The sequence below is a fragment of the Sturnus vulgaris genome, chromosome 5 (assembly GCF_052056855.1).
Source record: "Sturnus vulgaris isolate bStuVul1 chromosome 5, bStuVul1.hap1, whole genome shotgun sequence".
Classification (NCBI taxonomy): domain Eukaryota; kingdom Metazoa; phylum Chordata; class Aves; order Passeriformes; family Sturnidae; genus Sturnus; species Sturnus vulgaris.
Window position 1 is genome coordinate 67473749 of NC_142247.1, and position 24113 is coordinate 67497861.

The 24113-nt window shown below is 39.1% G+C and overlaps 1 protein-coding gene across 2 annotated transcripts in view; it reads left to right on the forward strand.

Annotated features, from left to right (window-relative positions):
- Window positions 1-24113, forward strand: part of DMTF1 (cyclin D binding myb like transcription factor 1) — a 28507-nt gene that overhangs the window by 2909 nt on the left and 1485 nt on the right. Inside the window, exons 2-16 of one of the 2 annotated variants that reach the window (XM_014883112.2) lie at window positions 3459-3575; window positions 4061-4180; window positions 5098-5192; window positions 5927-6041; window positions 8187-8263; window positions 9684-9841; window positions 10657-10689; window positions 11820-11929; window positions 12472-12700; window positions 14301-14452; window positions 15904-16119; window positions 18549-18634; window positions 19249-19407; window positions 20157-20543; window positions 23554-23701. In XM_014883112.2, the coding sequence (XP_014738598.1) occupies window positions 3467-3575; window positions 4061-4180; window positions 5098-5192; window positions 5927-6041; window positions 8187-8263; window positions 9684-9841; window positions 10657-10689; window positions 11820-11929; window positions 12472-12700; window positions 14301-14452; window positions 15904-16119; window positions 18549-18634; window positions 19249-19407; window positions 20157-20543; window positions 23554-23701 (2194 nt within the window). In that variant the 5' untranslated portion in view covers window positions 3459-3466. The remainder of the gene's footprint in view (window positions 1-3458; window positions 3576-4060; window positions 4181-5097; window positions 5193-5926; window positions 6042-8186; window positions 8264-9683; window positions 9842-10656; window positions 10690-11819; window positions 11930-12471; window positions 12701-14300; window positions 14453-15903; window positions 16120-18548; window positions 18635-19248; window positions 19408-20156; window positions 20544-23553; window positions 23702-24113) is intronic. The other variant, XM_014883111.2, reaches the window with a different exon arrangement.

A 24113-nucleotide genomic window follows, 5' to 3' on the forward strand; every position in this document is an offset into this window, starting at 1 on the left:
TTCTGCTGCATATTTCCCAAATAAATAAGAACATCTCTATTATTTGGCTTTAGTGGAAAACTTAAATTAGAAATCTGTATTAAATGAGTCTTATAGACAGAAGTATTTTCCCACCTCTTTGGCTGCATGTTGAAACCTGTTTGAAATTGTAATGCTCTCCTAAAAAATACTGGGTTTGGTAAATCCACACAGAAATCCAGCAAGGCAAAAAATGTTAATTGAATTGACACTGATGACTAAGGTGCTGTGTCATAATGGATTATGGCATCCACACTTTTGATGCATTTCTATCCAACACTGGTCTCATCCCCAAAAGCTAACACGATGAGAAGGTATCAAAGGGCATTGGCTCGGGGATCAGCACTGGGCTTTGGCCTCTGAGCTCCCTGTGAACGTGTCATATTTGATGCCTGTTCAGTGTACCTGGTAGCTACATTGTTATTTATGTGTGAAACAGTGAGGTTTGTAAGATCTGGGGATTGTTTCCTGTTCACTCAGAAGAACCACCGCAGTTATTCCTGATTTTGCTGATTCATTCATGTATTAATGGGTTGGTGTCCCTGGGGTGAATGTAGCTTGAAAGAACCTGGTCGGTTGGGTTTTCTTTCAGTTTTCTTGTATTTGTATTGTCTGATGAATAAAAAATAGTGTCCAGAATATGCTTTTGACTTTGACTTCGTTCCTCATGTTCTCTCTACTCAGTTTTCAATTGTGGTCCAAGGCTATATGCATTAAAATTGATGGAAATCAAATCAAGGATTTAGCTCTTTTCAAGTTTTTATCAAGGCTCGGTCAAGGTTATTACCTTTACTCAGAAAACTTAAGGTATGCTAAATCTTGAGTATCTTACACAGAGTGTCATTTTTTGGGGGGAGAGCCTGCACTTGCAGGTGACATAAGCCATTTTTGGGAAATCAGTAAGGAGTTATAAACCCGTCCTCAGTCCAGGAATTACACTGAGGACTGTTTCTTGGGAAATCACAGTCCTTGAGCAAAGTGCAGTGCCCAGTTTTTGGTGCTCTGCAATTCATGGGAGCTGAGCTGACAGCTGCACATTTGTGACTTGATCAGAGGAGTCAGTGGTGCTCTCAGATGTGCTGAGCCACTGTCTGGTAAATCCTGTTACAGCTCTGGATGGAAGAGTCAGAGTAGCAGCTACTGATCGTGGTGTCCCTTCCTCGCCATCTCTGGGAATGCCATATTTGGATGTGTGGATCCCTTTTATGCTGTGTCCTGTTCCCTCCTAACTTGCAAACCAGCAAGGCAGAGAATGTAAAAGGATTAATTGCCCTGTGTTTTTTACTTGGTAGCCAAATCCTCTAAATATACAGATTGATTTTCATGAAGTCCTCAGTAACTGCTGAAAGAAAGACCCCGCTTTGCTGTGCCTATACTCAATTTTCGTCTGGCTTCCAAAAATAAAAGAAGGAATGGTCTGCTCTACTGCTGTGGATGGTGCTATTCAGAACAGCTGTAGGTGAAATAAATGACTGTTGTTATGTATCTTATGAATCTCATATCTTTCAGGCCTCTAAAATGGTGACAAGTAAAATGGGTGCTTTCAACTGATTGTAGAAAAATAAATGTTGTGACAACTAGTTGACAAAAAATTAAGGAAGAATCTTCCACCTCATTTCCAGTAACTTCAGGGATTTTTACTACAACAGTCCCTGCAGTTAAACTTACTCAGAAAGTACATATGAACATGAAAAAGAGAATCTGTTTATTTTGGTCCAGTTTGTTCACTCCCCAAAAACTAAATTAATAACTTAAAACTGGGTTGAAAAAGTTACAGTCTGCTAATTTAGCTGTAACACTTCGGATGCCTTTCTTCGTGTTTTAGCATTAAGGATGCCTCATTGGGTTCCTAAAATGAATATTACAGCCATGCAGCAAACAGCAGCTTCTAGTGAAGGATAGAGCACAGGCTGTAAAACTCAGCAGCAGATGAATCCCAAGGAGTTACTCCTACACTTGCATGTGGCAAGGATCTGTTGCTGATGGTAGATGTGAAAGTAAGTTTGAGAACCCTCTGATTTAAAATGTCAGTGCTATCTGAAATTTTTTACATGTTCAGAAGGGTAATATCACTTCATTTGAGGAATCAGTCACTGTGTGTGCTTAAAGATGTGCCAAACCTTCAACAAGCTCGAGAGGTGAGAAGTAGTTTTTTTAGAAGGACTGGCAGTAGTTTTATCTTTCCAGGATAACGCTTCTCTTGGGAATCTTCAGTACTAAAGAACATGTTTTCTGATTAAAAATTAAATAATCTCCTGCTGATGCAATAATGTTAACATTATACAGGGAATTTGAAATCCACGTTGCAAATTCTGCTTGCATACGGGTATATGGCTATCCCTGCCTAGAACATGGAAAATGTATAATGTATTTGTGATTTCTTTTTTCTTAAGCTATAGCCAGATATTTTTTAACGACATTTTGGCTTCAAAATAAATGTTAAAAGTAATTTTTTGTTGTTGTTGACATATAAGGAAATACAGAAAAAGGACTGGAGCAGTTAAAGGAGACATGGATGATATTTTCTTCTTACAAATCTCTGCCAAAGTCAACAAAAGCAAGCTTAAAACTGATGAAATCTTTGCAAAGCTGGATATTTTGGATGTGATTTCATTTAGCTAATGCAGCAGCAAAGATTGCATCTCTTTGTACTTGGAGAAAACTTTCGTTGTAGGTTTTGCTTTGTTTTATTTCAGAATTACTGCTGGCAGTTTACATAGAATTTCTTAGGGACTTTGTGTTTCATTGCAGTACTTTTATAATGGAAATGAAATTATCAGAGACACATCATATTGCCCTAATTCTGTGACTTCAATGTATATGGCTTATCCTGGATTACTTATTCTCTCAGTAATTTTTTTACTAGTGATTCCTTGCAACCAATTTTTCTGTTGCTCTTGTTAATAAAATGCTAAAGAAAAACTGTAAGTTTCACATTTAGCTATATTCATGGAAGGAGAATAAAACTTTGCAAGTTGGTAGTCTATAAATAGGGCAGCTGTGATTAATAGGATACTAGAAAAATATTTGTCAGTCCTGCCTAGCTTTCAGTTCTATAATAGTAGAATTACTAAATTAACATTGAAACAAATACTGGACAAAAATCATCAGATGTGAATAATTTAGAAGTGCTGAAAAAGTAATAGCCTAGGTTTGTGTTTGAAAAAAAAGAGATCAGTAGATTGCAAATCCTCCTAATAGGGAGTTTAGGTACTATTTTTAACTGGAAAAGTTACTTGAAAGCTATCTGGTTTTACCCTGTGCAATATAAGTCTGCAGGAAAGTAAAGGTAGGTGAATGTCTGAAATTGTGGATGCTTCATGTGAAAGAGCAGGCTCATCCCCTGTGGGAGTTTTGCTGGTTGTTTGGGGCATGGAAGGAGCATTATGGTCCAAGTGGATTCCAGCAGCAGAAACGTAATCTGTGTGTTGCTCTTTCAGGTTTGAGTATGAGCACAGTTGAAGAAGAGTCTGACACAGTGACAGTAGAAACCGTGAACTCTGTGACTTTGACTCAGGATACTGAAGGGAACCTAATTCTTCATTGCCCTCAAAATGGTATAGAATTGTATTACATAGTATTTTTTCTTCTTTGTTTTGATTGATCTGACCACCATGCATCCCTGCCCACACTCTGTGAGCTACTCAGGTGCAGCTTATTGTGCAGGAATTGTTCTGCTTTGGTTTAAAGAGTGATAAAGTGTCGAATTAGGTATAAATCCCAAAACTGTGTGTGCCCAACAAAGATAGAGCTGCTATGGTTTATTTCAGTTGAAACGGATTCTTAGAACCAAGCACGTACCCAGATTTCTGTAGACTGATTTGTGTTTAACAGGCTGTGGATGGAATTTTCAAAGAAAGTGCATGTTGAAGAAAGCATGTTGTTGCCCTTAGCTTAGACCAGGTTCCTGGGCAGCAGCAAAGCACTGAACCAGCCTGTCACATTTGCTTCTACTATTTGCTTTGGCTTGCTTTTTAGGACAATTCTGTCCAAGGCTCCACTTAGCTTACAGGAAGTAACCTGGGTGTGTTTTTGTTGTCAGAAGCTGATGAAGTAGACTCTGAAGACAGCTCCGAACCTCCACACAAGAGGCTTTGCTTATCAGAGGATGATCAAAGCCTTGATGATTCTACTCCATGCATTTCTGTTGTTGCAGTTCCAAGTAAGTTCTTTTATGTACTCCTGTAGCAAATATACCTGTTGGTAAAGATTAGAAGTGGACTCTTGAATTAGAATATTCTGCATGGGTTTTCTTCCTTACAAATTTTATTAATATACTTGGATATCATATTTCTTTTTAGCCTTGGATAGTTTTGCAGCAATTAGTACTGGCAAAATAAGCCTGTGTTAAAGTAGTTTAGAGACTTGCAGGCACAGGTGCATTAGATTAAATTAAGGATAAGTAAATCAACAACAAACTAGATGCTCTCCTGCAAAGAGATTCGGTTTTTTTTAATGATCAGACAATATATTTAGTATTTCAGTGTTTTGTAATATTGAGGCATATGTAAAAAGAGAGTGATGTAAAAAAGATAGGATGAATACTGAATTAGTCTTCTGGAAGTTGATTGAGTATTAGAAAGTTTAATATACTGTCCCAAAGGGACACGAAACCAAAACTAGTTAAAATACCAATTTGCAGTACCTAGAGCGCCTGTTTATTTGGTGAAACTAGGTAGAAATTCTTAGCAGTAAAGGCATTATTATGTTGAAGCTGAAGGAGGGCTGGGGAAAATGCATGCAGCCAAAAGATTTAAATGTTGTCTAATAACTGGAAAATACTGGAGGTAGGGCTGGAAAACAAATATTAATATAGTTTCAAATTTTTTCATCAAACACATTTTTTTTATGTTTCACAGTAGGTCATAGTTGTAGTCAAGCATAAAACTGGAGGTTTCAAAAGCCATATTTAAATTTTATGAAGAGAAGCAGTTGCTAATCATTTTAGTGAATTTACTGTGTCAACAAATAAATACCAAATAAGGCTCTTCAAAATTTTCACTTCAATTTATAAAACTTATAGCATATGTAAAAAAATGCTTCAGGAGTTAAGTATGCAACTAATTTACCCATCTGAAGTTTCAGAAAATGATCAGAGCTTTGAGGTGACCATGACTGCTACCACTGAGGTAGCTGAAGATGAGATTAATGAAGGAACTGTTACCCAGATTCAGGTACAGTAAAACTTCAAAATTTACTTATTTGATGTATGCTTTTATTTAAATTGAAATGAAAAGGGAAACAAGTATCAGAAATACGTACTAAATTAATAAGAGTCTTTGAGGCAAATATTTCTGAGTATGGGTTTTGTTTGTAAAAATGCTGGTCTGTAAAAGGACAATTGAATAATTTTATGAATGAGAGAGGTTATTTGTAGTCTTAAGTTACTGCCCAAAGAGTAATGCTGCAAAGAGTAATAGAGGTAGCCCTCCACTTGTAATTATGTGCTCTTTTGTGTTTGTCTGTTATTTCTGTCATTCTTTGATTATAAATTAAGCTTTATAACAGGCTTCAATAGACTTTGTCTTGTCGCCAGTCCTAACAGTTACATGCAGTTTTCATTGTGGGTATACCATGTTTAAAAGTTCTAGGTTGGAGATGCTGTATATAGTCCAGTTTCCACCACAGCCAGTGAGACTCTTCTCACTCACTGTACATTAAACGAGATGAAGAATGTTACCTAACTAATTCTCACAACATTTGTATATTAATATGTTAAATCTTACTCAGGTGTTTTAAAAAAGGTGATAATTCAAATGCCATGTCTAAGACCTGACATTTTTGAAGAGTCAGCAAGGTGACGAAGTGTGCTGATTTAATTTCCTTCAAACTATGTCTCCATGTTAATTGCAAAGTGATATAAACATCTGAATAGCTGACTGTATTATTTCATATTGATCTTTTCAAGATTCTTCAGAATGAGCAGTTGGATGAAATCTCCCCAATGGGCAATGAAGAAGTATCAGCTGTTAGTCAAGCCTGGTTCACAACCAAAGAGGATAAGGATTCTCTAACCAATAAAGGTAGGTTACTTCAAGTGCAGTTCTCCCATATAGAAAGGTAAACTATTCCAATATCTCAGAACATTTTGCAAGTTGCATGAAGTAATCTCTGGTCCAGCTTTTTGGAGATGGGCCATGCCTGCAGAGGTGACAGTAGTGGGCACAGTAGAGAAGAGCTGTGGGTGCTGTGTGTCAGCCCAGGTGGGACATAGAGTTGTGTTTGTCTGTCGGGGTGGGAAGTGGGGTACACCAAGAAAAACAACAATCCGTGCTCAGGTTAATGGAATTGCTTCAGACGAAGAGGGCGCCTGCAGACCAGGATGTAATGAAATAATCTCAACTACTCCTAAAACTTCCACCCCACTGGGCATTCCTCCCTTTCCAAATATATCTGTGCAATAATGTAGTAGTTGCTGAACTCAAGAACTTTCATTTTTTGTTTCCCTTCCACGGGGGAAGTGCCTTTCTAAACCTAGAGAAAAAACTTAGTGTCAAACGAAGACGTGTTTTCTCTCTAGTTTCCTCAGCCCCTCTACTGTTTGTCCTACTTTGACTTTCACTTTTTCAAGAGGAAAAACATTTTTTTTTTCAGTCAGTTCAGAGCAACTCCCTTTTTTGTTAGAAACCTTTAGGAAGAGACAAAGCATTGTCAGGTGGTCAAAGGAAGGCACTCAATCTGATGATTCCAGTTAAGAGATTAATAACTTGAGGAGGATATTTCTAGTAAAATATGCTAGGAAAAATACCTGAGAATCTCTACTGGCTGAACTTTTCTTTTAAGCTCTATGGTTTGTCAGAGAGAGATCAGCAGTGGAGGAATGCCAGGGTATGTCTTTTGCATTAGCTTAGAGTTTGGCATGTGTTGCCTGAGCTCATAATTTTATAGCAGTCTCCACTTGATAATGCTTTCTTCCCAGACCTATGGGCAGGTTATTATAATCCTGACTATGAATATACAAACATGTGAAGTGCAGAATATATGTCCTTTCCTAAAATAGTTTGGTGTTAGAGGTTGTTCCATATCAAGAGTAGCGGCGTCCCATTAAGACAGTTCAGAGGCTTGGACCTGTGTGAATCACAGTTACAGGAGTACATTATTTTTCTGTAACTGTGGAAGGAGAGATTGAAGCTATGGAGCACAGGGAAAGAGTACTCTCTCACCACTTCCAATGGAATTAGTAATAATGCCTGTACTTTTCATTATAATTGGATTTGAGTGAACAGTCTCTTTGGTGTGTTCTGTCTCTGAGCTCTGGTAATTAGCAGGCTGAGAAGGAAGTACCCTGATTTTTCTGAGCAGAGGTGGGCAGGTAGCCAGCACACACCAGTATGTAAACTGGGTCACACCAGCATAAGCTTAATTAAAAGTATGGTATGACCATAAGGGGAAAAAAGGATAATTTAAAGTAGGAATATTTTAATGATTTATTGATAGACTTCAGTTTTGAAATTTTCTCTCTGAATAAAGTTGGTTGGGTTTGCTTTTAAAGCTTAGCTGGCATTGTAGTTCCTAAAGGCGTATACAGAGAGGAAACGTTATTTGTTTCTATTGGTTTGCCACTTTTATTTGGAGAAGTAAAAGACCCACCACAAGGTTTTATGTTGACTGTGACCCCTGAGCATTACTCCAAATGCAAAAAGGAGAGAGATGGGGGCCAGCTTGTCAAAAAAAGGCTTAATGGAGCACTTACCTCTGTGAAAAGCACTCACAGTAGGTGGCACTACTCTCACGTTAGGAGTGTTAAGGCATGCAAGAGAACCCCACCTTGTTGCCAATTCCTCAGGTAATCTTCTGAGTCATATTTTAAGTTCCAGCTTCTGGAATCATTTTGAGTGCATAGAAATTTCAGCTGTCAGTTTAAAGACAGAAATTTTCTAGTTGCAGCTGAAGAGAAAGCCTGAAAATGTGACTTGACAGCACATAGAGGAGTTCATGTTCTGTTTTAAAAAATGGGGTGTTTTTGAAGAGGAGTCTGACTCACATTATTCAAATATTAGTTGACGGTTACTGTCAGTTATTAAATAATACCTGTTTAAAATTAATGCTAGTTATATTTTATTTCTTTTCCTTGTTAATTGCAGTATGGGTAATGTTTTCATATACTTCTGTTCTTGCTGTTTTTTCTGGGCTTCACGTCAGTAATTAGTTGTCATTTCTATTTTCAGGCCATAAATGGAAGCAAGGGATGTGGTCAAAGGAAGAAATTGACATTTTGATGAGTAACATTGAGCGTTATTTAAAGGTATGTTTAGAGTATGTTCCCTGCTCATTGATGTGGTGATGCAGTTCCTTCAAGAAATCAACTTTCTTTAGTACTTCCCAGAGCACGCAATAAGTGATTCGAATTGGTTTGTTGTAGGAATGGTCATTACCCATTTGAAATTTGAAATTTTATTCATAGACAGGATTTAAGTACTACTGGATGTAACATTGCTTTTAATTCTTGTACTGGGTAAGCCCATTTTGGGCATCCTGACAAGACCTTTTATATGGTTAAATATCTTTCTCTGACTATACATTGAGAAGTCACAAATCCTTTGTTGAAGATGGTGGGAAAAAATTGCACTAGCAGTAGAGATAATTTTCCTTCCTGAGCACTGAATACAACTTCAGATGTTCTTGGTGCCAAGTCTGTGATTGTGTACTATACTAGCAGGATGCTTGTGTCTACTTTCTTCCCCTTAAATTATTGGGGTCAGAGTTCAGTATAAATGGGCATGTGGTGAACACACTGACGGTGATAATTGCCCGTAAGTCATATTTGTGGTAGGCTTGCAGCTCGGAATATTTGATCTGAGCCCTTACAACTGAGAATATATAGCCTGGATATTAACAGTTTCACTATCCTTCACTTGTGGTTTAAAAAAAAAGCTCTGAATTTAGTGTTCATTGGGATAAAAATCCACAGCATTGGTTGAAAAGAGTGTTTGCCCACACACATATTAGAGCTTCTGCCACAAAATCATTCATGGGCAATACTACGTTTTAAATCTAGTGAAGCTTTTTTGAGCTAGCTAAATAACTTTTCTCAGTTACTGATAAATCATTTGATTCATTCTTTTCCCATTTATCTGCTTTCTTGTACTGCTTTGAATAGTTGAAATACAGTGATTCTTAATTTAAGCTGAAGTTAAGCTTGACTGTTATATTTCATGTTTTTGTATTGAATTTATTTGAGTTTCCATCAGAACAAGAAGAGTAGTTTAATTGAAAGAAATTGGTTTTGCATAAGGAATATCTAAAATCATGTAATAAATCAATATAACACTGTTTGACAACCTTCCCTTGTAGGGCCCCAGACTAATTCCACCACAGTACATATTCCATAATGTTCTATATGATGGTTCAATTTTTGATGTTAAAATATACATTGGACAGGTTTTTTTTTTATTTTATGTGGATAGGTGGTAGAATTTCTGTGTCTCCCTGGACTCCAACGTAAAAAAACCAAAACAGCAAAACCTAGTGTTCAAGAGTTTGTATTTGAGGAAGGTAATCCATAAATACTCAGTTTTACTTTTGGACTGTAGTATTTGTGATACACAGAAAGTTGCATAATGGCTTCAGTTCTTGTGTTCTACTTCTTCATTCCTAGGAGACTTTATCTAAGGTGTTTTGTTTGTGGTTTTTGTTTTTGTTTTTTTCTAAATGCTTTGTTCTAGGCCCGTGGAATAAAAGATGCCACTGAAATTATATTTGAAATGTCAAAAGATGAAAGAAAAGATTTCTACAGGACAATAGCTTGGGGTCTGAATCGGCCTCTCTTTGCTGTCTATAGAAGAGTTCTTCGCATGTATGATGACAGAAACCATGTTGGAAAGTATGAAACCCTCTAATGCTGCATGGTTTTATTGGTATGAGTAGGGTCATATATGTATTCTTGACATGTTCTATGTGAGACAGAAAATTTTAGCCAAACAGAACTAGATCTTACTAATATGTCACCTCTGCTCAGTTCTGAGAGATCATCCTTGACAATAGTTGTGTTCAATTGATGGTATTCAATGACAGCTTTAAAAACCAGACAAACAAAAAACCCAAAACAAAGGTAAATAACAGATTCTGATATGATGAGAAGACTTGGACACAAGCATGGATCTGCTGAGATGTAACTTTTTCTGGAGCTGTGACCTGAAAGTAATTGATCTTCACCCCTTATGCCCTTGCTTGCCATTTTTTAAAGCAGTGATCTGGTGCCATCCAGAAAGGATATTATATTTTAGTTTTTGAAGATAGTTGAAAATAAAAAAATATCTTCTCAGTGCTGATATACTTTTTTGATGGAAAGTCAGCTTTATGGTGATGGTGAACTGGAACAGTAAGGAAGAAGCTGTTTATTTGAAAGACTAATGCAGAAAATTCTAATTCTGTTCATAGGAGTAAGATCATGGAGAATGAGGAATTTTTCTGACAAATGAGAGGAATCTTATACCAGTTAACCTTAGAAATGCACTGATGTAGAAAATTACATTTATTCCTCACATTCTTCCAAAGTATTCAGTCAGATTGTTTCTTATAGCTGAAATTCCGTAATCTCTTGTAACTAAGTGTGTGCTGTGTGGTTAGTAAGATAAAAATATTTATTCTGTATGCTTTCTGTTTAAAATAATGTCTTTTTATTTACCTGTTGCTTAGGTATACTCCTGAGGAAATTGAAAAGCTTAAAGAGTAAGTTATCTCATGAACAAAGTCACTCTTCCTTGTTTATATTTAGTAGCTTGATCAATTTTTAAAGATTTCCTTATATTAAATCTCTGAAGAGTTTCAAATATATTTGAGTGCTCCAACACTAGCCAAAATAAGTGGTTACTGTCTAAAGAAGAATGAAAATACATTTGGATTATTGTAAATTTTTTTCTAGTGTGTGTTCAAGACCTAACAATATGCAACAAAGTTCTAAAACAAGGCTTCTGTTATAACTAGGAAGGTTTCAGATTTTTGCAAGCACAGTCAATATTGTGGTTATGAGAAACAGAAGTCCCTTTTCTTTACAAAATCTGAGCAAAGGTTATTCCTAAAGGAAGTGGCAGATCAAGAGTAGGGTCTCCCCTAGGAAGTGTTACAGATACATAAATTATCAATGCAGCTCAGAAAGCTGAATTTTGAGTATGAAACTGATAGATCAAGGAGATGGGGCTGCAGACTTTATCCCCTCCTGTACATGTCTAGGGCTGGGCAGTTGGAAGAAACTGTTGGACTGAAGGAAGGGAGGGAATATATTGCATCACATTGATGGATCTGTTTGGATCAATTGATCTAGTTTGTGTCGTTCACAAGGTGCCTGTGGTTCCAGATGTGTCAGAACTAATCATGGATCAGCATTATAAGCAACCTGCTGTCATGTGGAGGAAGATGATTGCTAAAATTATGAACGTGATTATGCAGTGTTTTGCTTAATTTAAATTGTAGGATGCCTGGGTTTTTATCGGGCATTATTTAAATTTCTCAAGTGCTCTCTACACCACCTGAAAATCATTGAGGAACCTGTATAGAATGGAAATCAGCTGTTTATCTAAACATTCATATTGTGTTTAACACACTCATTAAGCCTCACAATCTTCCTGCAAGACAGATAATATGCATTTTATAAATATCTTGTGGCTTAACTGGTCCAAAAGGCTTCTAGAAACACATAGGAAAAGGTAACAGAAAATACTGATAGTGAAGTAGCAAAGTGATTTCCTCATTCTCTCTTTAAGCCTATAAACTGCACATTCATCCTGATTTTATTAGAGAATGTTTGATACTTTGGTAATTTCCTAACTGGATATGGTGCTAATGAGCACATTTCTCTTTAGGCTGAGAGTAAAGCACGGTAATGATTGGGCCACAATAGGAGCTGCCCTGGGGAGGAGTGCTTCATCTGTAAAGGATCGATGTAGACTGATGAAGGATACCTGCAACACAGGTGAGCTAAATGCTGGTGTCAGAAATGAATACTCTGGTAAAAATTCTGTCCCTTGTGTTTCATGATTGTAAATTTACACTGTGTGTTTGGTGTCAAGAGAGAGACCGATGCACTTCAGGAGTTAAGTACTGTTTATTTTGTAATGTATATATTCAAATATAAAGGAAAATTCAGTCAGACCTTATGTGAATAATGTCCACTAAATTGTTGCATGGTTAATTCACTCCAGCTAATACAGTTCAGATACCATGGATCAATTTGCTTTGGTCACTATTTGGACAAGTTCTGTGTGGTCTTACTCCTCTGTGAGAGAAAGAGAAAATAAATTTGGCAGCAGAACAATGGAATTGTTGATTTGTTAATCAAGAATGGATACAATATAAATTGCTAGTAATTAAGAGCAATTGTGTCTTCTTCACAAATTAATATTTGCATCTGGAATAAGGTGTTGGACATGGGAATGAAACGTCTGCTGGCATGTTATGAATCAGAACAGAGGGTATGTGCTGCTAGTTAAGTTATTGGTCTTATCTCTCTTTCAGGGAAGTGGACAGAGAAAGAAGAAAAAAGACTGGCAGAAGTAGTGCACGAGCTGACAAGCACAGAGCCAGGTGACATTGTCACACAGGGTGTGTCGTGGGCTGCTGTGGCAGAACGGGTCGGGACACGCTCAGAGAAGCAGTGCCGCTCTAAATGGCTCAACTATCTCAACTGGAAACAGAGTGGGGGCACCGAGTGGACCAAGGAGGATGAAATAAATCTGATCTTGAGGTTTGTTATTTTAGTTACTTTTCAAGGTTTGTAACATGTGTTGCTAGCAGGATTCCATTGGGGTCCATTTTGCTGGTTTCCTAGACACTGAAAATTCTAGAACCTTCCAAAAATCACTGCTGTGTTTACAGTTCCCAGAGATTTATTATTGAACATATTTTTTGTTTTTTGTTTTTTTAGTGAATGTTAGTGTTCGTGAAAGGTGTCAGATTGAAAACCCTGGAGACTGAAGTCTTCTTTATTCCACAGAAAAGGTACAGCACAGGCAGCAAACCATGCAAGCTTCCCACACGTTGCCCCACCGATGCGCTTTAACCCTTAACTGGAGGGTAGCTCAGTCTCCCTGCCCGTTCAGTCCTTGGCCTCTCTGCTGAGATGACCAACAAGGGTCAAGTGTGGTGGTGGTTTCTGTGATGTGGACATCTTGTCTACAAAGAGCTAAACTGAGACTGCAAATTAATTTCATGTAGGCCAATAAACCCTGATTGGATATCAGCATCTCTGACCACATTTGAACTGGCAACCTGGTAGTGACTTTGGAAATCTTTTGCTCTCTCCAGTCCTCCTCCCATTTTACCTGCCTTTAACTCAGGCTTTTTAGCCACTGGATTTTTATGGTTGGGTGGGAATAAAAAGCCAAGACATTGAGGGAATCTAAGGATTACTTACAAAGCAGTATTAACAAATTTACTGAAGCCATTTGACATTAACTCAAAATGAGGATCCTGATTCCACATTTCAGAATGTGCTGGGTATATTTCTTAGTAATTGTGGTTTGGTCTGTCCAGACATCTTTTACTCATCCTACAGGGTTGGTTTTGGTAGTTTTTTTTTGGTTTTACTTTTTTCTTTCTTTAGCTAGCAAGAGTGCTCTTGCTTTGTTTGTGAAGAGGACTTTTCTTAACTTCCACCAAAATATGTTCCCCTCACTATTCACCTCTCTTTCATATGCTTCATGTACAGATAAGGGCAATTCAGAGATTTTTAGTGATTTCAAACACATTCTGTTAGAGAAGATTGTCCCTTATCTGGAGAGCATAGTGGGATTGATTTATGAGAAAGTGTTTAATGCTGTAGTTAACTTCATCTACTTTGGCTAAGAAGCATCTGAGAGAAGGCAAAAATCCGTGTTAAGGATGGATGGTTGTTACTTAGAAGAAAACAAGTAAATATCATAACATGAAATTAATTAAGTGAATGTTCAGAGTGAAATCTCAGGAAGTATTTCCTGCCTTGGAGATGTGTTTGGAGAATGTTTTTTTTTTTTCAAAAAGAAAAGATGCAAGTACCACCACTTGGAATGCTTCACAATAATCCGATCTAAGACCTAATGTATAAGTAAATAAGGAGAATAATCCTGCATGGCAAGGAGATGGACTGGATCATGTGACAGGTCTAGTCCATCTTCTGTTGTTTATGATTCTGCTTGACCTCTGGCAGCGTGGAGCCTTGGAAGCCTGTGTCGATCCCTGAGCTCTGGTGGGCTGGTCACTAGCATGTCGTTCTGCGCTGTTACGTGTGACACGGCCGGACATGTGCGACACCCCTGCCGCTCTGGAGGGCGATTTCTAACAGGTCAATATTTTCTGTATCCTGCCAGGATAGCGGAACTTGAAGTTTCTGATGAAAATGACATCAATTGGGATTTACTGGCTGAAGGATGGAGCAGTGTCCGCTCCCCACAGTGGCTTCGGAGTAAATGGTGGACCATTAAAAGACAGATTGCAAACCACAAAGATGTTTCATTCCCTGGTAATGTACTACCTGCACACTTCTCTTCTGAAAGCTCCTTTCACATATTTCAAAGGAGTAAGGCTGCATTTTGTTGTCTGCTTACAGCATTGCTGGCCAAAGAGCATATTGCTCTTTTGCTGGAAGTTACTGGCCCCTTGGATCTTCTGGCTGAATTGCTCCTACAAGCAGTCCTTAAGTGTTTCAGTCAAACAGGCCAAGCTGATGTGTACACCTAGACAGAGCTTACCATCCCTTCTTCCTTTGGCTAAAGTGAGAGCATGTATATAAGCAGCTCAGCTGGCACATCTCAGATGATGCTGATCTTTGGTATGGAGGGCAGTGACCTCTTCAGGTAGAAGAGGATATGTATCTGCAGCCTAACTGTGGCCTCAGGTTAGATGTGTTGCCTTTATGATGTTAAAATATAATCTCTGTCAGGTGCTGAGTCTTAGCTGTAGGCAGAAGGTAGATCTACTAAGCTAGCTGCAGTGAGGAGGAGGGGAGGCATCAGGAGTATAAAGCTCCCTCAAATACATTTCATACCATTTTCCCATTCTGGCTTGGAGAAACTAGTGCCTAAGCCAAAGGGGTGTCTGTGACCTTCAGACCTCCCTTTGTCTGACTTGGGGAGAGGAAAAAAATCAGAGAGATTAGTCATGTCATAATTAATGAAAGATGTAATTTAATGCACACTTGTGCTGTGGTTGACAGTGTGGTTATATATTAGTCCTGCCTCAAGGCTGCAGCTGGGAGGAGAGCCCTTGTTACCACACATTAATAGGCAGTTGTTGCATCAAATAATAAGATAAATGCAACACTGAATCAACAGCCTCTGCTCACTTTTCCCTGACAAAGGGGAGATGTTTAGGCAGTTTGCTGTGATGAATGCTAGAAAAGCTGATGCCTCAGGTTTTGTAACCTGCTGTTATGTCAGCTGCTCCCCCTGAAGGGCCAAAGCAGTCACAGGTGGTTCTGTTGGAGAATGGGCCTCCACATGCACAGGTGAAGAATTGTAATATAACCACTTGGGATTCATTCTCTCTTGCTCCCTGTTTTCAATGACATTTCTGTCAAGCTCTTGAACAAATTTGCTTCCCTATTGTGGAAGATTGGAGGATTTACTTCTGGTAGCAGCATTACACAGCTAGTGATAGTGGCACTTGTTTGTAGCTTAGGGATATACCATGCATAATTTTAGAGAGTTCCAATATTTTACGGGATGTGTGTTCTTTTTTTCCCTCAAGCATCATGAAATGCCTGGCTTCCATGGGGAAATCTAGTTCACTTCTGTAGTTAGCTATAAGTGGTCTATGTATGTGCTAAATTTCTCGTTTATGCATCTCTGGAGATTGCTTAAGTTCCGGTTTCTGTAGGATTTTGTTTTTCTTTTCATCTTGGGTAAATCACCAATTGCAGCATTTCAAATGTGCTTCTTCAGCCTGCTTTAGCATGAGTGTTTTTTCTCTCAGTGCTGATAAAGGGTCTTAAACAGCTCCACGAGAACCAAAAAAACAATCCAGGGCACCAGCTTCCAGAGAACAAATGTGGCAGTGGCTTAGCAAACACGAACTCCAGCTCGGGGGTGCAGCACGTGCAGATCCGGGTGGCTCGCTTGGAGGAGAGCACAGGCAGTGCCCCGAGCCCCGTGGCAGCTTTGCAGATCCCAGTGCAGATCACCCACGTCTGTAAGTACTGAAACAAACCACGCACACAAAACATGAAGCCTGCTTGTGCTAAGGTGGGGAAGGATGAGTGAGCATGTTTTAATGAGTTGTATCAATTCTCCCTTAGTCATGCCATAACTTCAGATGAAACATTCCTGTGTTCCTGTTTCTTACTTAGTTAGGCAGACATAGATGTTGCTGTAACAGTAGTTCCAAGAAGCTACAATTGGAGCACCTGGACACAGGTGTTGTAGATGTCTGTCCGTGTGTGTGCGCACAGGAGTTTGCCACATAGCATGTTCTTTAAAAAGCCTTCAGTGCACAAACCTCTTAATGAAGATAATGTATGTTTATTCCTTAAGTTGTTTCTGGTCACTCTTGTGCAGAACAGTGAACGTTATGTACAAGTTCTCCTTTTGTAAATTACATAGACTGCTAAGTCCCTAAGTTCTGATGCAGGGCACTGAAGAGAAGGTATAAGTGTTTTATTCTAGTCCTTTATTATGCAGTTATTTCTAGGCGCAAACACTTGGAAAGTGTTAGCTTCAAAGCACACCAACATTCAGCCAGTGTTCTGCTAAACTACTGTATTTTTTTTTTAATCGATGCTTCCCATGCTCTTAAGGATGAACTTTGCTCATTAACATCAATTATCATTGATTACCAGGTCTACTCTGTGTTATAAAGTAACTTTATGTTATAAAGTAACTCCAGTCACACGCAGTCTGTCATCTGCACTGTACTTTGTTTTGCACCATTGGTCATTGTAAAGTTTATTAGCAAAATTTAGTGGTTTGGTCTTGCTGATTAACAAATTAGTTATAGAATATTCTGAGTTGGAAGAGATCCACATGGGTCATCGAGTCCCAGCTCTAAAATGAATGGCCTGCACAGGGGTTGGCATTATTAGCACCCTGCTCTGATCAGTCTACAAACTGATTCTTCACACTATCCCTGAATACGCTTTTGGCAAACAATTTTCTGATTATAATTTTGCTAGGTCAATCTATCTTAATCTATTTATTAAGTGCTATTTTCATTTTATGTGGTTTATTTTCGAATTAGAATGACAGATGACACCAAGCCAAGAATTTTTGGTCTATCATAGTATGTCAGTATTCTCAGACTGAATGAAGCTTGAGTGAAGCTGATGGGTTTTGATGAGCAGGCAAGATGGGCTGAGATCCTGGAATCTTTAATCCTTTCTGAATTGAATCCTGTAATGGTTATTTTGTGACTTCACTTGCCCATGTCTGCCTAACAAGCCTTTTCCCCATTTTAGTCTGCTTTTCTGAAGAATTTCTGGCTGTGTAGACACAGTGAATTTTGTATTGTGTGTTTCATAGTCCCAATAGAGCTGAACCTATTAGCCACTTTCAGCTGCATTTGGTGGAAGGCTCAGGGTTTCAAAGGGGCAAGTCCTGAGGTTTAATGAAAGTACTGGCTGGGTGACTGAAAGGCCACACTTTACAGCTCTCTGCTGCTGAGTACCAGGAAATCTGCAGCAGGAAACCTTGAACGTACCCTGCAACAATAAAAGCTTCAAAAATTGAGCTTTTATCTTCTTAAGAGACCAAAATTACTGTATTTTGCAGCCACAGAGTCTGAGATGGCAAAGTTTCCAGTACTTGGGTCACTGTTATCATCTTGTAGATCTTTTCCCGTTCTGGTATTTAGGAAATTACTGGAAAGCTCCAGGCAGTTTCACCTTCCTGGAACTTGTGATTTTTTTTTAAGAGTAAGTAGAAATGATAATTATGGTTATGAAGTTTTGAGTACAAGTTGTTTGGACCTGAGGATCTTAAAATACCTGGTACATCAACGGTTTTCAATGCTTCTCTTCACTGCTTTTAGAATTAGTGGAGCTAATTGCATAAATAATTACATAGTTGTAGTAAGAGTACTTACAGCTTTTATAAACTGCAGTCATAACATACAGGATAGGCAAATATCTTGGGAAGCATCTGATGTTTCATCAGGGATGGACATAGTGTGGAGGGAAGAAAAGATTAAAAATACAAAAAAAAAGAAAAAGAGGTCTGTGGGAAATACAACAATATTAAGCCTGACACCGGTTTAAAACAAGCAGTAAATGATCCAGAGGATATCATTACACCAAAGGGTATCGTTGCATTAGAACCTCTTGCAAATCTCATTAAAAAAAGTAATTAGACCATATCAGAAACTTTGTCTGCTTTTATCTCTATGTGCTAAACCCATACTTTCTTTCTTTTGCTCTTTTGGATTGTAGAATGCTCTCTTTAAATAGTATTGCATTTTGGGTACCAATTAGAGAACCTTGTCATTAGGATTGCAGCCAGTTTTCTTTTTCCTCTTAGGGGAATTAACAGTACCCTGCCATGTATTAATTATAGTATGTTATGCTCTCTGCAGGGCTGAACATTCTGTTTACATACTTTTCCTTTTTTTTTTTCCCCTTCCTTTTGCAGCCTCCACCGATTCCCCTGCTGCTACTGTTGACTCTGAGACAATAACACTGAACAGTGGAACACTACAGACTTTTGAGATTCTTCCAGTAAGTAACTGGTGTTTGTTACTGTGTTTTTTCTCTTTGCAGCCCAGCTACTTCTTCGACTATAAAACTGTGCATTTCAAAAAAAAAAAAAAAGGGGAGGTTTTCAAATAGAAAGAAGAGTTCTAAAACTTACTTCTGAAAGTAAGGGCTGCTGAGTAAACTGTGAATTATAGTTAAATGCTTTAAATTTGTTTTAGTGCTATGAAGTTTTCCTTTGTGCTTGAATTTTTTCATTGTTGAAATCTGACATGAGACAGAAAAAGCTCCCAGCAAGTAAAGATTGTCTCAGTTCCATTGTCCTGTAATTTGTAGCACAGTTGCTCTTCCATCTCAATGCAAAAGTAAGTTGAATTTGTTCCTTTTTTACCTGCTGTTGTACAGCATAATACAGACCTGCTGGGCTCCTGCCCTTTATACTTGCCTTGGTAGCCTAAGGCTACAGATGAGGGTTTTTTTCTGCTTTTTGAGTGCAGTGCAGCAGTCAGTGCAGAAGGGATTGGGTTGATGTGGTGATTTTCCAGGGGAGTTACAATTAGAGTGGTTCATGTAAATCAAAATACTCTAGTAAGAACTGGGCAGTGCGTTTGGGTATTAAACCTGTGTTGTTTTTACAGTCTTTCCACCTCCAGCCGACTGGGACCCCAGGTACCTACTTACTGCAGACAAGCTCGAGCCAAGGCCTCCCTTTAACGCTGACAACGAGTCCCACCATGACCCTGACGGCCGCGGCCGCTCCAGCCTCCCCGGAGCAGATCATCGTTCACGCCTTATCTGTGAGAGCTCTGCGCTTTGGACACGGGGAAGGGGAACATTGTAATGCAGGGCCCTGCACATGCACGTTAAACTTGCAAAGCTGTTCTTAAGTCATAACAATGTTACTTTGCTTAAAATCCTGAGGACTAAGAGTTTGGGGGTTTGTATATTGTTTTTAAAAAGCAACCTCAGGTTGCTTCAGAACTTAGCTTAGTGAGCAAGTTCTGCACAGGATATCTCCGTTTAGTGGCTTGCTCCCCAGCAAAGCCAAATGTTGTTTTGTGATGTTTTCAGCTACTCTCACAAATAGATACTGATCCACAGCACATTTGGCTTTGCTGGGGAGGAAGCCACTAAATGGAGAAATCCTAGTAGTGACAGGTATTACTTTTTGTTAGAGGGATGGAAGGGGAAGCAAACTGGAGACTGAATCACGAAAGTGATGAAAAATTCAGTGGAAAAAGCACTGGACTTTTGAATCTATAGTGATTCTCATCTGAATGGTTGCCTCTTTCATATTATTATGTATTTACTTTATTTGTGACTTAAAAAGCACATGACACCCCATTCAGTTTACAGAGTTATCCTTTAGGAACAGGAAAGGTCAATCGCTGATCTGGGCTGACATACTGGATATATAAAACTCTAACCTACACTTAGCAATTGGAATCTTTTTGCTTGTATTTGCTTGAAAGATTTGTAGGTAATTGCAGCAAAGTCTCTGACCTTTTTTGGGGTTTTGTCTCTTTTTTGCAAATGCTGCTCACAGCCAGAGCATTTGTTAAACACAAGTGACAACGTCACAGTGCAGTGCCACACGCCGAGTGTCATAATCCGCACCGTTGCTGCTGAAGACATCTCCTCCTCTGTCACCCAGACAGAACTGACTGTGGATTCAGACATTCAGTCAGCTGACCTGACAGATCCTCCAGACACCCTCGGAGCAAATACTTTCCCACATGATATCCATCAGTCCAAGCTGAGTGATGAAGAGCAGTCAGCCTACAATGAAGATGATGCTTCCAAATTTAGCAGCAGGGATAGTAGAGAACTGATGGATGGAGTTATGGTAAGAACAGAGGAGGAGATTGCTGATGCTGGCCTGAAACAGAATGAGGATTCTCAATCTGATTTACCCAGCACTTATGTTACTGAGGTAAGGGAGGGAATGATACTTGATATTTTTTCCCATTTCTGCATGGAGATTTATTTCATTCAATCTGTGGCCTTTATGTTAAGCTGTTCATCTGAAATATCTCAGTGATTTCATTTATATTCGTAGCTGAAGGAAGAAAGATGGAGAGAGACTATTCATAAGAGCATACAGTGACAGGACAAGGGGAATGGCTTCAGACTGAAAGAATGTTTAGATGATGTATTAGGAGAAAGTTCTTTCCTGTGAGAGTAGTGAGGCACTGGAGCAGGTTGCCTAGAGGAGCTGTCGGCTCCCTCATCTCTGGAAACATTCAAGGCCAGATTGGGTCGGGCTTTGAGCAGTCTTCAAGTTTCAATCTTCAAGGAGTCCCTTCCCATCCAAACAATTCTGTGATTCTGTATCACAGTTCTACGAGTATTTGCTGAGATCCCCTATCCTTGAGCTTTGTTGGTGTGTTATGACTATGAAAGTAACAGCATTTAATTTGATACTGAGGCTTATATTTGACTTTATCTGGAGCACTGAACACCCCACTAACTGTGGAGTTGCTTCACTACTCAGGGTACTTCTGCATGGTGACAGTGAAAAGCTGGAATATTGGTGGCACTGAACAGTTGCCTTCAGGTGATTCCTGTTTGATGTTGTTGCTTTAAACTGGGCTGTTAATTGTCCAACACACCTACATCAATAGACAGATTGAATAAGGGAGCTGAGCTAGAGTATTTAGGTTTTGCTTTAGGAGTCTAATAACATACTTCAAGATGCACCTCAGTGTCCAGTCTTGAGGGTTTTGGTTAAACATACTGCTCCAGTCAAGTATCTGTTAAATGGGAATTTGAAGCATTAATCTGTTTCTCTCTGGCCTCAGATTTATTCACCTCCAACACCTAAAATGCAGAAATTAGTTTATCCAAATGATTACAGGTATTTGGGTTGTTTATGCTAACAATCCTCCATCTTTCAGTTGCTGGAATTATGAAAATGACTAAGTCACAGAAAACAGAGGTGCTAAAAAGATGATAACACTCTTTAGTGGGTAGAAAATTCCTCTTCCTTTACAGGTTTGATTAGGTTGGAATTTGGGAAAACATGAGTTAGAGTGAAATAGCGGTTCCTGTTTTTTAGAACACTGTTCTCCACAGTAGCTGCATTTCTGCTTTGTCAGCCTTCAAAATCCATCATTAATGTGCTTTGGCTTGGTCTTTGAAGAAGTTTCTAATAGAGAATGCATATCTGTTATTCTGTTACAAAATGAAGAATCTCTGTACATCTCAAGTTTGCTACTACAGAAGTATCTGAATCCTGAGTACATCCAAAGCTAGGGATTATTCTTCCATTTTCCTCTTTCTGTGTCATGGTTGACAGTTGTGGTAAGATTTTCAACATTTGAGGCAGACCATCAGCTTTCTATTCTTATTTTAAAAGTTCAGCTTCTCGAGGTAGAATTAATAAACTTTTGATATTAACCTAGTTCGTAATTTAACTTTGTACATATTGCCCATGGCTAGCAGAATATAAAACTAAACTTTTTCTTCTATACAGAAAAGCAAACTGAATTTGTAATTCTAATTTGCCTTTCCCTTCAAGTCAGATTCAAGTTTGACATGTGTACTTAAATTCTAGGAAATAGTGAACTGTCTGTGAGTAATTCTCAGAGAAAAGTTACTCTAGAAAAACATGCCTAAATTTTGTTTTCTTTAAGTCAGTGTTATTTTTATGAGCTTGCCAGGGTTGTATTGTCACTGTGGGTGGGTAGTGGGAGGCAGGCAGTCATGCTGCAGGGTTTTATTATTTCTGGCTGGGAAAGGTGCCCATTTGCCACAATGGCTTCTTTAGTTTTTCACGCCTTCTCCTGCCAGTTTCAGGCCTTGCAGTCCAGTGCTGCTGGTGGGCAGAGCTGTGCTCTGCTGAGAGCTGCTCCTGCAGGTCAGGCACACCCTGTGGATGGGAGCTGGTGCAGTTCCCTGAGCTACAACACAGGTTGTCAGCTCCTCTTCAGCAGCACCAGGGAAGGGGTTTTCAGGCAGCTGCCTTTGCAAAAACACTGTGGAGTTATGTAGGGAAAAAGCTTTTCTACAAAAAAAAACAAGGTAGAGGAGCATCAGGATTTTCTTAAACATGGAGGGCTGTAACCTCTCCTCAAGAATTCCTGCTCCCTCTGAAAACAGTGAGAAATCCAGGTACTTTCCATTGTGTCAGCAGCAGTTGCTAGCATTCTACATCAGGGATTCCTGAAGTTTGAACAAACTTTACACTTTACACACAAAAACTGGAATCCAGATATCTCTGCTGATTCTGGCAGTACTGTGTGGGATGACTTTACCCTGCATTTGTGGAACCAGGAGTGTGCTGTGACACTGAGTCAGCCAGATGTGTTGCTGCCATTCCAGTACCACAGGAGCCAGGGAAGAGGCAGCAGCAGCAATGGCAGGACTGGAAGAGAATGAGGGTATTGACAACTTGTACCTGGAAGGAATCAGTGTGTTGCCAATCTTCTGGTATCATGAGGTTCAGGAAAAAAAGTCTAGAGCCAACCTCCAGCCAGGGACAGACTAAGCAAGGCACAGCAAATAAAGTGGCTCTTTTGAGCTCTGTGTTCAGTGTCAGTTAAAACTTGACAACAGGAGTTGTGAAACTTAAGGTAAAGCTGTTGGGTTTGTGGAGCAGGTAAGTGCTACAAAGGTAATGCTTCAGTCTCAGAACATCTAGACAGCAAGTAGTGGAAAAGCCTAATTATTCCTCTTTACAGTCATAATATTTGACTTGCAAGGTAATTTTATCACCACTTGCACCTGTCTCCTTTCCTCTCCACCACTGCTCAACAGAGTAAAATTTAAAATTCTTCTCATCTTGTTTTTGGATGCCTGCACTAAGAAGAAACATGCCCCGTAAATGCTGAAATAAGCTATCTCAGGTGCTGACATTTTGGTTTATTGCTTACTGTGGAGTATGGCAGGTTTTTGTTTATGCTACAGGAATGCACTCTCATGGCTTGTTCTGTGTTGTGCAGGACCTGGGTTCCCCAACAATAGAAGAACAAGTTGATCAGCCTGCAATAGACGATGAGACTGTGCTTATTGTTCCTTCTTCCCATGGTTTTATCCAGGCAACGGATGATATAGATAGTGAATCAGTCTTGCCCTTGACAACTCTCACAGGTATGACAATCTCTTTCATTAAAGCAGTGGATAGAGCTTTTGAGTCTCTGCAGACAACATTTCATAGATCCTTGCTTTCTCTTAAATAATTTTACCTATCAGTGCTATGAAACTTCAAGTAACCTAACAAATACCCCTCCCCAGAGGAAGGATCTCCCTGTAGAGCCATCAGAGGGTCAGCACTGATAGTGTAACATCTGATGGATGCAAATGCCAGTCACGCCATTACATCCATATTCATCCATATTGGTCATCATTTACCTTCTCTAAAGATACTCAAAACCCACCTGGATGTGGTCCTGTGCAACATGCTCTAGCTGAACCATCTTTAGCAAAGAGTTGGAACAGAGGATCTCCCTTCCAACCCCAGCTGTTCTGTGATCCTGTGAAACTAGAAATTGCAAACTGCCTA